General features: G+C 41.1%; 2 protein-coding genes across 2 annotated transcripts in view; one reads left to right on the top strand and one right to left on the bottom strand.

Moving 5' to 3' along the window:
- The window catches only part of LOC126999494 (Y+L amino acid transporter 2-like), a 39,460-nt gene extending 35,157 nt beyond the window's left edge, over nt 1–4,303 (top strand). Inside the window, exon 10 of the mRNA XM_050862140.1 lies at nt 3,109–4,303. Coding sequence (XP_050718097.1) covers nt 3,109–3,170 — 62 coding nt within the window. The 3' untranslated portion in view covers nt 3,171–4,303. The remainder of the gene's footprint in view (nt 1–3,108) is intronic.
- A 5,217-nt stretch (nt 4,304–9,520) lies between these two features.
- Nucleotides 9,521–17,076, bottom strand: part of LOC126999495 (monocarboxylate transporter 5-like) — a 12,364-nt gene continuing 4,808 nt past the window's right edge. The window contains exons 2-8 of the mRNA XM_050862141.1: nt 14,616–14,775; nt 14,142–14,220; nt 12,928–13,015; nt 12,117–12,384; nt 11,021–11,884; nt 10,427–10,618; nt 9,521–10,029 (exon numbers count right to left, since the gene is read on the bottom strand). Of these exons, the coding sequence (XP_050718098.1) occupies nt 9,866–10,029; nt 10,427–10,618; nt 11,021–11,884; nt 12,117–12,384; nt 12,928–13,005 (1,566 nt within the window). The 5' untranslated portion in view covers nt 13,006–13,015; nt 14,142–14,220; nt 14,616–14,775 and the 3' untranslated portion in view covers nt 9,521–9,865. The remainder of the gene's footprint in view (nt 10,030–10,426; nt 10,619–11,020; nt 11,885–12,116; nt 12,385–12,927; nt 13,016–14,141; nt 14,221–14,615; nt 14,776–17,076) is intronic.

Raw genomic sequence — 17,076 nt, 5'->3', positions numbered from 1 at the left:
ACGAGGCAGGAGGAGGTTGTTTATAGAAAGGGTGGATTGTTTAGCTGTTGTTTCGTTGTTTGACCGAGGGAGGTTGTTTTAGAGGGAAATGGGTTCGTGTTTAGCCTTTTTAGGGTTAATGGGAGGAAGGAAGGGACATAACGAGGTTGTTTTAAAAGGGAATGGGTTTATATTTGTCTTTTTTTCTGTTTTATGGGGTATGTACGAGACAGATAAATTGTATTAAAAAGAAGTGGATTCATATTTCATAATTTTACAGGTCTTAGGGTTTAGAAAACACATTGAGGTTGGCTTAAAGAGAAAAGATAAAACAGTTTCCTAGATGTTTCTGATGCGGTTTTAGTTCCGTATTTCTCTAGTTTTGTTCTTTTCCTTTCTTCGAGACTATTATTATTTTTAGTTTTCTTTTTAACTGCTTTCTTATCCTCTTTACTCTCTCTTCTTTTCACATTTTCTTTTTTATTCGTTTCATTCTCATCAACTCTTTGTAGGTTTGCTATATTAGTGGTGGTATTCATTCTCTTTCCCTCTGTTCAACTTTATAATAACGGGAATACACTCGCAGTCAGATTATCAATTAGAGAAACGTTTTATCCGCAAATTAAAGAACACCAAATAACTTCACACACACACACACACACACACACACACACACACACACACACACACACGAGAACGACGAAAGAAAAGTTCAGCGAAACGAATTGCAGGTCGTTAGGAGAACATTACACAAGGAATGTAAAGGTTAAGTACAGGTGTGTAAGCTTGTGTTCAGCCCACCTGCTCTCCTCACCTTCAGTTTCACCTTCACCTGCGCCTCGTGGGTGTTGGTCATTTGTCAGGCGGGCAGGTGAGTCTTGCGTGGCCGTGTTTGTGTTTACCTCTGATTACGTGCGGGAAAGGTGAAGTTGTTAGGTCATGGATTCGTTGTTTCTGACGTCATAACATTTTTTTTCTCCTTTTTTTCTGGTTTCGGTTTTTCTCTGTTGGCGTGAGTGTCAGATGAAGCGGTTTTGTTATGGATGCGAGGTTTCAAAGGCAATTCAACATCTTATCTCGTTCCTCTTTGTTTTTATTTGGTGGATTCTCCTTATAACACTATTTATGCTCTCTTTTAGGCTGGCATTCGAACCTGGGTCCACGGATTCGTATGGGTAGGCGTACTAACCACTACACCACAAAGGGTCTAGTGCGTTACCGTAAGCGTTATAGAGGGCGATGTTAAGCTTTCCTTATTTTACATTTTACAGAGAAACACCATCTTCCAGTCTGACATACTTTATTTATTCGTTCTTCAGCTGAGTCCTATTTATGTTTTTATCCGTCGCCTGCAACGCTAAAGAAGGCGGTGTCGAGTTTTTTTTCTCCCTTTTATAATACGGAATATAAAGGTACTGTGGAAAAGGTGACCAGCTCAGGACTCTATCTTTAAATCTGACCTACCATATTTGTTTCTTCTTTACTCTAGTCGTATTTCTGTTTTCATTCGTTAACTTCATCGCTAAAGAAGACGGTGTTAAGTTTTTTCCTCTCTCACTTTTATAATACGGAATAAAAAGGTACTGAGGAAAAGGTGCCAGAACTCCATCGGCCATAATTTATCCATTCATGGCCACCGAGTTCCCTTCTTTCCTGCCCTGATTGATTATCGTGAAAGGACACTCGGCTTTTTACACCCAGGGGCGGGACGCGTGGGGTGGGGGTGAGGGGATGGGGGGCTTTTTTTACTGGCTCAGCTGCTCTATTCTACACGTCCCGTACACTCCCGGCAGCCAATTCGAACATTTTCTCTTTATCGTAACAGAGTATTTTATGTGTTTTTATTTTCTTCATTTTTTTTTGTAACAGATTTTTCTATGTTCTCGTTTTCTTTTTTACTCGTAAGTTTTTTTTGTGTGTGTTCTTGCTTTCTTCCTTCTTCACGTAAGTTTTCTCTGTGTTCTTTTTTTCCTTCTTCTCGTAACAGTTTTCTTCAGTGTTCTTTTCTTCGTTTTCTCGTGTTTTTTATGTGTTCTTTTCTTTCTTTTTCTAGTAGCAGGTTTTTTTCTATGTTCTTTTCTTCCTTCTTCTCGTAACAGTTTTCTTCAGTGTTCTTCTTTTCTTCCTTTTTCTAATAAGTTTTTTCTCTATGTTCCTTTCTTCCTTTTTCTCGTAACAGGTTTTTTTTCAGTGTTATTTTCTTTCTTTTTCAAGTTACAGTTTTTTTTCTATGTTCTTTTCTTCTCGTAACAGTTTTTCGAATGTTCTTGTTTTCAGAATCCATTTGGAAATCCTTTAGTAACTGTGTCTCTGATTTCTAGTAACTTAAATTTATTTATCTATTTCATTTGCTTTCCTTTAATACAGACTTCATAGGAAGCAAGATATAAAACATGCTCTCATATATATAAAATAGCGTATCACTTGCCTTTTTTGCTAGATTTCGCGCGTAAAGAGTTTAATGTTCTTCATATATTTTCAAAAACTTTTATATGAAAAAGAGCTTCCGTATGACTGATATTTATTCGCTGCTAAATGTTACCATATTAATTCATAATGCCTCGTGACCTTTACGAGCCAAAGGTATTTTCTATTAAATCTTTTACCTGACAAAATTTTAATACTTTCATATCAATTATTTGTTTCCTTTGTTTTGGCTCTTAAGTAAATCACTCTTTTTTTTCTGTTCGTTATTTATTTTGGGGGAGTATTATGTCAACCTTTTCTCATTTATCTTCCTTACTCTTACTTATTTTTTTCTTTTTTCTTGAATGTCTTATTTTTTTTCATTTTCCTGATTTTCATTTTGTTAACCTCTTTCTCATTTCTCTTCCTTCCTCTTACTTATTTTTCCCTTTTCTTCATTTTCTTATTTTTTTAGTCTTGATTTTCATTTTGTTAACATTTTTCTCATATATATTCCATCCTCTTACTTATTTTCGTCTTTTCTTGATTTCATTTTCTCATTTTTAGTCCTTCCTCTTTCTTTTTCGTTTTCCCCTTTTCTTGATTCCGTTTCTCCTTTTCTCGACTTCATTTTCTCATTTTCATTCCTTCCCTCACTTATTTTCCTCGTTTCTGGATTTCGTTACCCATTTTTTTTCTTTTCTCTCACTCACACGACCACAGACAACCTGACGCTGCTCTGCCAGAAGCTGTTCCTCTGTGTCCCCGAAGAAAAGGCAGAGTAACGGGTTCACAGAGGCGGTGAACTGAAGCTACCTAACGGGACAGTGAGAAGCGAGTGCTGTCAAACTATACATAGGTTCAGAGAGCAAGTCAAGTGGGTTTGTATGATGAAGAATGGCGTAGATTTAATTTTCACTGTTCTCTTCTTACATTCAATTTCCTCTCCTCTCTTCTCCTATACTCTCCATTCCTCTCCTCCCTTTTCTTACTCTCCCATCCATCTCTTACTCTTATTTCCTTTCTCTCTTCTCTTCACCTCTTCTTTTTTTTCTCTTTTTATTTATTTTATTTAATTTTTCCTTTTCTTCTTATCATCGTCTCCATCCTCCTCCTCCTGCTTTTTTTTCTTTTCTTTTTCTTGTTTTTTTCTTTCTTTTCTTCTTTTCTATAATCTTTCTCCTCCTCCTCCTCCTTCTCCTCCTCTTCATTTCACAATACCCCAATAAACTCCCATTTAGCCAAGCCAATCATGCATGTAAACTCCTAATATTTGTCCTTCATTCTCCTCCTCCTCCTCCTCCTCCTTTGCCTCTTCCTGTGCCTCATCTTCTCTTAAACTTTCTCCTCCTCTACCTCTCCCTCATTCGTTCTTTCGCCTTTTCTTATTATCTTCGTCTCTTATTCCTATCCCTTTTCTTTTCTTAAACCTTCTCTTCCTCCTCCTCCACCTCCTTCTCCTCCTCGTCCTTTCCTCATCTTCTCAAACTCTTTCCTTTCTTCTCCTTTTCCTTTCTTTTTTTGTTTCATTCCTCCTTCCATCATTTCTTCACATCTCTTCTCTTCTTCCTTTGCCTCTTTTGCCTCCTCCTCCTCTCCCTCTTTCTCTAATCCTCCCAAGCTGACCTCCTTCTTCCTCTCTTCTCGCCCAGCCAATTAAAAAACAATATCCCGTTATCTGCAAATAAACTCCCGGAAGCCTCTCTCAGCGCCGACCAATCAGAAAGCATATTCCTCCCGGCTCGGCCAATCAAATTACACCTCTTCATGTGATCCGAATTTCGTCGCCCAATCACAGCCAAGAGTTCCGAAGCCTTAATCAATGAGAAATAGCCTTTTGCTCGACACGGTTCTCAGTATTATTATTGCTATTTAAATTATGTATTAAATCACGTAGAATAAATTATAGAAGAAACGATGAGCTTTTGTTTTCTTTTTGTATTCCATTTTGCTATTTTTTTCCTTTTTTTTTGTATCTAATGTTTATTTCTTTATTGTTTTTTTCTTTTTTTTAGTTATTTTTTATTTGCATTTCAGTTTTCATTAAATTTTTTTTGTCCTATGATGTTTTATTTTTTCTTTATTTTATTTTTTTCTTTATTATGTATTGAACCAAATAAATTATGGAACAGACATGTATTGATTTTTTTTTATCATTCCAGGTTTCATTTATTTATTTATTCTTTTATTTTTCATATTTATTTATTTTTTATTTACTAGTTTACATTTATTTCATTTTTTTTCTATTCATCTTTATTTTATTAAGTTTGTTTGTTGTTGTTATTGTGTATTTTCTTCTCACTCTTATTTATCATGCATTGTTATCTTTTCATTCCGTTTGTCAATAAATATCAATATACTCGCCTATATTTTCCTCCTTTTTCATTATATTTTCATGTATTTTCCTTGTTTCGCCTCCCTTTCCTTCTTATCTATCTTATTTATTACTTTATCTGTTATTTTTTCATGGCGTTCCTCAATATACATCAACGGGCGACTCTTCTATCATTTCCTCCTTTTCCTTCCTTTTCCTCCACGTGTTTATTTTCAAGCCGAACACTTTTCCTCTGTTTTCTTTGGGCACATTTTCCTCCCTGGTCACGTGCGGACATGCGGTTGCGGTCCTCCAGTCCTCCTCCTCCTCCTCCTCTTCTCCTTTCCTCCGTCTCTCCAATTTTTCATCATCTCCTTCGCCATTCCCTTCTGGTCACCGTTTGCCTCCAGTGTGTCATCTGCAGTTGGTTTTCTCTCCTTTTTTTGTGTTTTCTTTCTTTTTCTATCTTATTTTCTCGTTTTTTTCAGTTTTTTCTTTCTGGTTTTGCTTTTTCTGTGTTTTCTCTCTCTTTCTCACTCTCATTTTCTTTCTCTTTAGTTATTTTTCTCTCCTTTTTCCTTTTCTGTATTTTTCTAATTTATCTTCTCGTTTTTTTTTATCTTTTTTTTATTTGGTTTTGCTCTTTTTCTGTTTCTCTCTTCCTTATCAGTCTCTCTCTCTCTCTCTCTCTCTCTCTCTCTCTCTCTCTCTCTGTAACTAACTTATCTTGTTCATGTCTCGGCTTTTTTTCATCTTTTTCCTCTTCATTTGCATCTCCTCATCCTATTCTTGCATTAACCGTTCTTTCTTTTCATGATTCTGCCTTTTTAACTCGTCTTTCCCTTTCATCTTCCTCCTCTCCCTTTCCTTCCGCCTCACGTTTCTTCACTAATCCACTTTCTCTGTCCTCTTTCCCTCCTCCTGCTTATGCTAATCCTGTTTCTCTATCGCTGTCAACTTCACAAAAGACCACCACTCAGCTATTAAGGTGCATGGAGATTTTTTTTTATTTTCCTCCGTCTTTCCCTTGTCCTGCTTCCCTCTTTCCTTCCTACCTCCCCCATCAAACACTACTACTGCTACTTTCTTTCTACTTTACTACTATTACTGCTTTACTTCCGACTACTATGCTTTTTATCTTCCTTCTTCGTCAGTTTCCTTCCTCCTTCCTTCTTTTCTACTACGTCCACGAAATCCTACATCTCTATCATGCTTGCTTGCTTTCTCTCTGTTGTTCTCCTTGTTCTCCTTCATTAACCTCTACAGCATCCACCAGAGACACCACCACCACCATCTTCCCCACCAGTACCAGTAAAGGGCTAAAAAAGTACCTCTAACGTAGCCCAGGTGGACAGTAACTCAGGAGGCGAGAAGAACAGCCTTACCACACACACACACACACACACACACACACACACCTAGACTCTTACGTGCCTTCGCCTATTACGTTACGCCGCGGATTTGCAGGCGATAAAGAACGTGGTTTGTGAGGCAAGGAAGGGAAAAAGGGGACAGAGAGGTGGAGAGGGGATGGCCGGAAAGATACTGCGCGACCTCATGCATGTAGAGAGGGAGAGGAAGGGAGGGTAAGAGAGGGAGAGAGAGAGAGGGAGGGAATTTGTCCTCTCGTTCTTCATCTTTCCCGTGATTTATACATGGATCGATGAAGAGGAGGAGGAGGATCCGAAGAAGGAGGAGGAGAAGAAAAAGAGGAAGAGAAAGATGAGAAGGAAGAAGAAAAGAAGAGTAAAGAAAACGAAAGAGAAAAAGGAAGAGGAGGATGCAAAGGAAGAGGAGAAGAAAAGGAAAATAAAAATAGAAGAAAACGAAAAGGAAAAAGTGGAAGAGGAAGACGAAGAGGAGGATGTAAAGATGTAAGGAGGAGGAGAAGAAGAAAAAGAAGAAAAAGGAAAAGAAAGAGGAAAGATGCTGATGGAAATGAAGACGAAGATAAAGATGAAGTAGAAGAGGACGAAGAGAAGTAGGAGGAGGAGGAGGTCGAAGTAAGTCAAGAAAAACTATAGGGAAAAAAAATGATAAATGAGAAAACGGGAAAGAAGGAATAGGAAGAGGGAGGAGGCAGGGTTGACACGGCCATTGCACGCAGGGTACTAAGTTAGGGAAAGGTGATGCAGGAGAAGGCGATGAAAAAGGGGAGGACCAAAAAAGAAAGAGCTCGAGGAGGGCGGGAAAAAATGAGAGTCGTTGCTTTGCCGTCTAGAAAAGGGCAAGCAAAAGATGATAGTGAAAATGGGTTCTTGAAAGGGCAGTAAAGAGATGAGTACGGTTGATAATTATGACGTTGAAAAGGGAGATTGTAAAGAAGGAGAGGTAGATATAGAAGTCTTTAAACAGCGCACTGAAACAGAAGATAAATAGAAGTTGTAACAGAAGATGAAATTGGAATACAATATAGGAGTTTCCAAGAGAGGAGATGAAATGTGAACGTATCTGCAAACTCTTGAAACAGAAATAGAAACAAAGAATAAGAACTTGGGATATAAAAGCCACTAGCCCTATGATATCTGAAGTCTTAAAACAGGGCATTGAAATAGAAGCTTTAGAAGAATGAAGCTAAAATAAAAAAGAGGAGTTTCAAGGAGAGGAAATGAAATGAGAACGTATCTGAAAAACCCTTGAAACAGAAATAGAAACAAAGAATAAGAACTTGAAATTTAAAAAGCACTTCGAAGGAGGATATGAACACAACACTCCTCAAACACAACAGAGCAAAACAAAAAGAACAAACTATTAATAACAAAAGAAACGAGACATTCAGCAAGACACCAAAACAAAACACAACAATACAATAAACAAAACAGACGACGAACTATCAAAACAGGTGAAAGGAGGATCAGAGAGAGGATCAGATAGAGAGTTACAGAAGTTAATCCCTCATACTGAAGGGAGAAGGATGATTTAGAATAAAGAATAGCACAGTCAACCCTTCATGAGACGAGACCCTACACGCCTCAAGTCCTACGGAAACAACTACAGAACGAAAGTAGGACAACAAGGGCGGAAGGCGAGGGTGTCATGAAGGGGGAACTGAAGGAAAAGATACAGAGAAGTAGGAATATGGAAGGGAGTAACGAAGGGAGATTAGGACCGAGAGAGAGGATGAAGAGAGTAAATGAATGAAGGAAGGAAGGAGAGGAGAAATGCAACTGATGATAACCTGAAAACGAAAGGAAAGAGAGAAGAGGAACAAACAATAGGAGTAAAAGAAAGGGATATAAGAGAAATAGAAAAGAAAGAGAAAGGGAAGAGAAGAGAACGGAAGAGAATAGGAGAGGAGTAAAAGAAGGGGAATAAGACAGAGATAAAAAGAAGGAGAACGGATGGGAGGAAATAAAAGAGGATGAAAAGAAGAGAAACAAGACAGACAGAAAAAAGAACGACATACAGAAAAGGAAAGGGAGGGAGAGAAAAAGACAAAAAAGGGAAGTAAAAAAAGGAGAATAACACAGAAAATACAAAGACAGAAAAAGGAGAGAGAGAGAGAGAGAGAGAGAGAGAGAGAGAGAGAGAGAGAGAGAGAGAGAGAGAGAGAGAGAGAGAGAGAGAGAGAGAGAGAGAGAGAGAGAGAGAGAGAGAGAGAGAGAGTTGAGGAAGGACTCTCAGGACCCTCACGGTAAAGGATTCAACTAGAGTGAGAAACAAAACAAATAAAGGAGAAGCCAGAAGGACGAAGGATCAGAAAGAGATAAAGAAAGGACTCTTGCGGTGAACGATGAAGCCGAGGAGAACAAAGGAAGGAGTTACCTGAAGGAGGGAAGGAGAGGCTGAAGGAGGGAGGGAGAGTGCTCTGGGGCGAGGAAAGTGGTTCCAGGAAGGGAAACTAAAGGAGGAAGGAAAAATCAGAAGGAGGGAGAGAGTTTCATTGAGAAGGACGAAAAGTTGATGAATGGAGGGATGGAAGGAGAGAGAGGAACACTGGGACAACTTGACGGAGGAAGAAGAGAAGGAGGAAGAGAAGTAGGAGGAAGAGAAAGCACTACAATAGAGATAAAAATAAAGAAAGGAGTGCACAGCAGGAGAAAGAGGAAGAAGAGAAAGAGGAAGAGAATGCGGAAGAGGAAGCATTACAATAGAGCAAGATTTAGAAAGAGAAAAATAACGAAAGGAATGCACGATAGAAGAAGAAGAATAAATGGAGGAAGAGAAAGAGAAGGAGGAAACCGTACAATAAAGAGAAGAGAAATTAGAAGAGAAAATAATGAGAAGAATCAAAGGAAGTAGAGGAAAACGAAGAAGGGAAATAGAAAGTTGACCTAAACCCTTATAAAGCTTTAATACGCTTCCCCATAACCCACCCCTTCCCTTTTTCCCTTCCTCCCCCTTCAACACCCTTCCTCTTCCCCTACCTCCCTTCACCCCCATGCAACTCCCCTTCTTTCCTCCCTCCTACGCCTCCTCTCCACTCCTCTCCCCAATGAAAAACACCCCTTCCCTCCTCCTCCTCCTCCTCCTCCAAGTTAGGTCACTGGGTACAAGAGGCCGCCCCAAAAAATGCATATTAGGTCGTTTTAATCTTGCGACAGGCGGCAGATTTCTCGGACCCTGAATAATATCTGCTATTCCCCCCCGACCTCTAATGAAGCAATATCCATGCCGTAATAAAGAAAGAAAACGGGACGCTGTAATTTAGGTGAGGGAGTACTAAAAAAAAAAAAAAAAAGTAGGATGTGACTTTGGATCTACTTTTGCTTACCCTTCTGGAGATAAAAGAAATAATACTGTGATGATGAAGTAATAGTAGTAGTAGTAGTAGTAGTAGTAGTAGTAGTAGTAGTAGTAGTAGTAGTAGTAAGATGAGAATAAGAATATTATTTTTTATTATCTTCATCATTATCAAAAAACAATAATAAATAGTAATATCGTATAAAGAGGAAGACGGAACTGTTAATATAAAACGTCGGAAATGCTAAAACTACACATACATACATATATACATAATTTTCTCTCTCTCTCTCTCTCTCTCTCTCTCTCTCTCTCTCTCTCTCTCTCTCTCTCTCTCTCTCTCTCTCTCTCTCTTTATTTTTTCTTCAGTATCTTTTTTCTCTTTTATTTTGTTATTTTATTGATTTCTATTCTGGAAAGCACTTAGTATTCTCTCTCTCTCTCTCTCTCTCTCTCTCTCTCTCTCTCTCTCTCTCTCTCTCTTCACACCTTCGCTGCCCACTCCTTGCTCGTCTTCTCCGCCTCCCGCCGCGCGTCGTAGGCCATGGCGGCGGGCATGAGGCACCACAGCACCACACTCAGGCCCCCACACACGCCCATGGCCAGCATACTCGCGACGTAACTCCCGGTGAGGTCCCTAATAAAGCCTGCAACGAAATAGAGAACTCATATACACACATAGCACGTTCAAAATTGCCTTAATCATCCATAAAATCAGTTTTGCACGTGATCTTTACTGGAACATATGAAACGTTTATGGGTATAGTTTTTTTCTTTAGTTGAGGAAGCAAAGATACGCCAGTCCTCGTCGAAATTAATAAATAAATAAGAATAACAAATTAGAAAGTGAGGAAACGAGCGAAATTATCAAAGTTACTCATCCAACGCTTGTATTCATCGTTTTCTGACATAGAGAAGAACCAGAAAAGCACGAGAATGCACCGAGTACTATGTTATTACCACGACGCCTAACGAACAGGGGACATGAACATTGGAAAACCAGAGTGCATCGTCTGCGTACTACTCTACCGCCCCAACGCTTACCGAAGAGCGGGCCGAAGACGATCATGGAAACGGACATCATGAGGGAGTTGACGCTGAAGATCGCCGACATGTTTTCCACGCCCATGAAGTGCGGCATGGCCAGGACGAGGAGGGACACGTTCATGCCCACGCCGAGGCCCCACACCGCCATGGTCACCTGGATGAGTCGCAGGTCTTGCAGGAACCCGAACACTGCAGGAGGGAGAGGAATAAGTGAGAATAGTACATGAAAGCTGCAAATATCTTCTCATAAGTAGGTGAGGGGATGGAGTGGTGGAGGAAATAGAGGAGAAGGAGGAGGAGAAAGAAAATGGAGGAGGAGGAGGAGGAGGAAGAGGGAGAATAGACTTTGCAGAACGCAGAACACTGGAGAAAGAAGACTGATATGTTAGAAAATATGAAAACGATAGATTTATTTAGTGAGTGGACAGAGAAGTGGAGGAAATAGAAAAGAAGAAGGAGGAGGAGGAGGAGGAGGAGGAAGAGGGACATATTGGCACACAGATACATAAATAGACTCCTATGGGACAACCAACAGCTCAGGATCCAAACCCTCTTGACTAATTATGAGAGTCTTTGCCACCTGCACCCTACCTGCGCTGCTGATGCTATTTATGGCGGCGCCGGTCATGTAGACGTAGCGGAGGTTGAACCACGGCTGGTCGGAGAGGCCGGAGGAGATGAGGCGCGAAGCGAGGTTGGTCGCTGCCCCGATGGACATGCACCAGGCGGCGTCCGAGAGCGTGTGTCCGGCGCCCTGGATAGCGAAGGGCACCGTGATGAGGAAGTTGATGTAGGCGTTGATGGAGAGCATGCCGCCTACCACGATGATGAGAGCTCGCGGAGACCTGAGGATCTCCATATTGGAAATCACATCCTTCACGACCCTCGCCGACGCCTTTATTAACCTTCGCACGCCCCCAGAGGACCCGTGGGCGGTCTTGTCGAGGTTGTTGTTGTCTGTGGTGTCTTCAAGGGCAATGGACCCCCGGCGGCTCACTGGAGGGATACTGGATAGGTCGATGTTAGAGACCGCCAAGGACAGCATTGAAGTCTCACTGGGCCGTCTGGATAGGCTCGTCCCAAGCATCTTTCGTCTCTCAGCCTCCTTCGCCCTCATCTCATCCGTCACTCCAGCATCCGGATCACCTTCATGCACCTTCTCCTTGTCCTCCTCCTCCTCCTCGACGTTTTCCTCCTCCTCATCCACCTTCAGATGCCACTCGACGGGCTGGAACAAGGCCGAGCCCACGACACACTGCAGGACCATGCCGCTGAGGAGTAGTGTGGTCCCCTGACGCCCATACTCAACCAGGAGGTAACGGATGAACGGGGGACCAACGAATTGAGCACAGCACACGCCGGCCATCAAAAAGGCGTTGGCTAGCCCACGCTTGCGGTCGAAGTAGCTAGTAAGGAGGAGGTAGCATGGCTTGGCTGCGAGACCTCCAAACATTCCTGCAGATGACATGAAAGAATTAGAAGGTGATTAAGACATGCAAGGTGGAAAATAAGAGGGATAATTAGAGAAAACAAAGAAGACACACACATACACATACACACACACACCTCACCTTACCCCCGATTAGAAGATGATTAGGACATGCAAAGAAGAAAATAAGATGAAATAATTAGAAGATAAGCAAAAGAATACACACAAAACACACACACATACATACACACACCTCACCTACGAAAGCGAAGGAGACGAACAGGCCCAACAAGGAGTCCACGAAGGTAAGGGTGAAGGTGAAGAAACTCGCGAGCAAACTACCGCTCAAGGAGACGCGCCTGAACCCGAACTCCTTGGTGAGCGGCCCCGTGAACACCCCGATGGCGTTCCACAAGAAGATATGAAGGTTGAAGATCCAGGCGATGGTGGTGGAGGAGGTGCCGCGGGAGAGGAGGAAGTCGGAGAAGAGGATGGAGTAAGAGAAGGAGCACATCGCGAGAACCATCTGTAAGGGAGAGAAAAAGTTCGTGACCCCAAAAGACGGAGAGAAAAAGAGATCAGGAGAAAATGTAATGAGACAAGAAGAAAAGAGAACAGGAGAGATAATAAACGACTGAAGGAGGACATCATGAGAACTATCTGTAAGGGAGAGGAAAAGTTCGTGACCCCAAAAGACGGAGATAAAAAGATATCAGGACAGCAGAGATATAAGAAGAGAAGAAAACGAGAAAGAACAAGAGATAAGGAGAGAGACAGTAGAGAGACAAAATAAAAACAAAAACAGGTGACAGCAAAAGATAAAGACGAAAACAAGATAAGAAAATAAGAGAGAGAACAAAGGAGAGAATCATATTAACTATAAATGGAGGAGTCGAGATGAGATAAACGACTAGGAGATAAAGAAGAGGAAGGAAGAGGAATGAAGAGATCAGAAACATGGCAAAAGGAGCTACACGAAATAAGAGGAAGGCAGAGGCAAGTATGTGTGGAAGGGGGAACATTTTGTTGTTGTTGTTGTTGTTGTGTATGTGCGTGTGTGTGTACTTACCAGAATAGTGAAGCAGCCCCCGATCACCATCCAGCCCCATCCCCCGTCAGGTGGGCGTCCCCCTTTCTTCACGTCCATTTTCCTTCACCTGTAAAGAAGGAAAAAATATAAATCACTTGCCTTCTTCATGGTATATTTTTGCTTCATTACTTTTCTTCCTGGTTATAGAGTTGGTGAGTCAGTCAGTCAAACGGTCCACTATACGAAGAAAAAGATGAAAAGAATGAGATAAAAAGGAAGATGAAGGAAGGAAAAGGTGAGTAAATTGAGATGGAAAAGGATCGGACGGGCGAAGGAGGACGAAGGAAGGAAGAGGTGAATGAGATGAAAAGAGACAGACGGGTGAAGGAAAAAGGAATGAAGGAAGGAAAAGGTGAATACAATGAAATGAAAAGGAACGATACACACACACAAGAAAAAGAAATAATGATAAAAATAAATAAATAAAATAAATACAATATAAATAAGTTAAAATAGATAGAAGAAAAAAAGGAAAAAAAAGAATAAGACGTAAAAATATAAAAAATAAATAAAAATATACAATACCGATATATCGTAAAAATGACAGCTCGGGCGGATTCACTTAATTGGGCTGATGTCGACTCCACCAATTCTACCTCCATGTATGTAGTAGTATTGATGGCGGAACTGATGCTGCTGGGATGCCGAGACGAAGTGTGGAGGCAGGTTTAATCACTAATGAATCACACACAGCTGATAAGGATGGCCGTACGTGTCTCTTTCTTTTACTGATTTCTCTCTTCAGTGCGAAAGAAAACCCCTATCACATGCTCCCACAAAGAAAATAGGCGTTTAGAATAGATATCAAATTTATGTGTGTCAATATTTAAGTGTTAATGACTCTTAAGATCACAATGCCAAATACAACAGTTATTTACATTCAGGAGTACGTGGTCAGTAGCCATCCAATACATAAAAAAAAAAATGGCATGTAGGTTTCACTGGGTCACGCTGCCTGGCTCCGAGTACGTGAAACAGGTAAAACAGGTGAAACAGGCTGAACTTCGCTGCCGAGAACTTAAATACAGACACAAAGACACAAAGAAGATTCATTTACATCCACTAAGTTTCCGGAGGAGATTTATCATATTTCTCAAGCACACAGGGAAGGAAAGGATAAGAGACGATAAGTAAGTAGAGAAGGAACAAAGGGAAGAAGGCGATAATGCAAGGTACAGCTGCACTTAACTCACCTGTTGCCACCTGGAGAAGAGGGATATACCAAGGAGGCGCCACCGACCCCTCAGGGCTGCCACTGAGCCACTGACACACCTGAGAGGGAGTCACTGAGGCAATTAAACCGCGGACTTCCACGCCGAAAAGTAGCCCAAAGAAAAGCGCGATAAGATTCCACGCCCAAGAGAAGCCCAAACAAACACAAAAAGATTAAATACCCACATAAACTTTAATTATTATAAAGGAAATTGTGAACTAAACTTAGGAATACATCAGACTAAAGTGATTTTGTACTTAAACTAGCAACAAAATCTCATTAGTTCAAATCATTCCAAGTATCACCAGCTAACATTACTCAAGAATATATCAAAAAAGGATATTATACAGCAAGAAAACCCACCAACTAAAATTATTCCTAGTATTTTCCGCTAACTAAACTGAAGAATACATCAAAATGTAGTGATTTTTTTTTATATGGCAACAAAACTCACCAATTCAAACTATTCCAAGTATTTTCCGCTAAACTTCCTCATAAACAGCAAGATTGGGTAGGGATCGGTGACATTGATAATCTTGCACATGGCATTTCTTGGCCGGCCCTCTGCACCTCCACCCCTTCCTAGACACACTGACACAAGCCAAACCCCCACGCTGCGAATGATAAGGGAATTGAAGTTAAGATAAGTCGACTAATGGATTTTTTTTTTGTTACTACTGTTGTGAAATAGCTTGAAAACACATAAATAACACATACACATACACTTAAACATTGTTTCTCCTCAATAATAAAAGAACCAAGATGTAGATAAGTGGATTGATTGATAAACTGATAGACTGATATATTTACTTTACTACAATCGTGAAATAAACAAATACAAATAAATACACACACACACACACACACACACACACACACACACACACACACACACACACACACACACACACACCTTTCCGTAATTAAATCCACTTACGTAACATAATCAATATTGGAAAAAAAATTAAAACCATTCACCCAGATGGTAAATTTCTGCCCTACAATTTGAACACTTGGCGACGATGATTTTCCAAGCCCGAATTCTTAAACTTTTCGTCGCCTCAGTTCGCCTATTGGAAAAGCCTCTCGTGGAAGTTGGTGGGCTTTTCATGGACTGTTTTGTGATTCCAGTGATAGTTGTACATGACTTCTGCACTTTGAACGGGAAAAAAACACCCATGAAAATTGGATTAATCATTTCTGTGGCTCTTCCGTCTGTTGGAAAAGCCTCTCGTGGAAGTTGGTGGGCTTTTCATGGACTGTTTTGTGATTCCAGTGATAGTTTTACATGACTTCTGCACCTTGAACGGGAAAAAAACACCCATGAAAATTGGATTAATCTTTTCTGTGCCTTTCTGTCAGTTTGAAAAGCCTCTCTTGGAAATTAGTAGGATTTTCATGGACTGTTTTGTGATCCTAGTGATAGTTACACACACACACACACACACACACACACACACACACACACACACGTGGAGGCTATCACGCCGGTATCTCACACACACACGTTTCACACGCCGACACATGTGAAGGCTATCATGCGAGACATACATAGGTCAGCATCCTTGGTGAAAGCTGCTCTCAACGTCTCTATATCTCGCCTCTCAGTTATCCTTTCTTTCTTTTTATCTCTTCTCTCTCATATCGCCTCTCCCCTCCACCTCCTCCTCTTGCCACAAACAGCCTCGTAAGGACCAGCAGGTCTGCTGTTGTTTGTTCTTCCTTTGTGTTTCTTTGTGTTCCTTTGTGCATCACATTTTCTTTAACTTTAATCTCCTCAAATCCTAAGTTACTCTCCTCGATTATTTAACATATTTTCTAAGTTCTCTTTCTCTATCTCTTCTTTCTCTCCTCCTCTCTGTCCTTCTCCACATCTCATTCTCTTTATCTTTAATCTCCTCAGTTCCTAAGCTCCTCTCTATCCCCTTCTCCAAGTTCTCTTTCCTCTCTATCTCCTCTTTCTCACCTCATCTCTCCCCTCCACCTCCTCATTCTACATAACTTCTAACATTCACCTCCCTGAGTCATAATTTTCGTCCACACAAGCAACTCCACCCAACTCATTCACAATATCGGAGTCAGCTGATTAATTCCGTGCACCGTGTAGGCTGCACTTCACTCTGCCACCTCGAGTAAGCGCCGCAGTGTAGTGTCGAGGAACTGGTCTGGCCACACACGTACCCTCGGGCCGGGCCTCCCAGTAAAGGGTGACCCACGGACGGCCTCGTGTTAGTCCGCCTGAAGAGAGAGGAACCACCAAGACGCCGCCGCCACGTAAGTCAAAAGATACTCCTATGCCCTTTGTTTTGCTGTGTGTTTTCTGCTTCTTAGACACTCTACTCGTGTTAACTCTTGCATAAGGGAGTTGGACAGCACAGGGATGAAAGAGTGGAGATGCTGGTTAACTCTTGCATAAGGGAGTTGGACAGCACAGGGATGAAAGAGTGGAGATGCTGGTTAACTCTTGCATAAGGGAGTTGGACAGCACAAGGATGAAAGAGTGGAGATGCTGGTTAACTCTTGCATAAGGGAGTTGGACAGCACAGGGATGAAAGAGTGGAGATGCTGGTTAACTCTTGCATAAGGGATTTGGACAGCACAAGGATGAAAGAGTGGAGATGCTGGTTAACTCTTGCATAAGGGAGTTGGACAGCACAAGGATGAAAGAGTGGAGATGCTGGTTAACTCTTGCATAAGGGATTTGGACAGCACAGGGATGAAAGAGTGGAGATGCTGGTTAACATTGACTCTTATATGTGACTTCTCTTATCTATACAAAACGCAGACACTTTCCTTATCTATTCAAAAAACGTCTTTATTCTTCCTTAGATTAGGATACTGTCTTTAGTTATCTATATAAAAGGACAGCATCTTAAGGTCAATATAGATTCGTTTTATATAGGTCAGGTTTATGT

This window comes from Eriocheir sinensis, chromosome 16 (assembly GCF_024679095.1).
Source record: "Eriocheir sinensis breed Jianghai 21 chromosome 16, ASM2467909v1, whole genome shotgun sequence".
Lineage (NCBI taxonomy): Eukaryota > Metazoa > Arthropoda > Malacostraca > Decapoda > Varunidae > Eriocheir > Eriocheir sinensis.
Note: the sequence above shows the minus strand (reverse complement) of the source record. Positions and strands in the feature narration are given on the sequence as shown.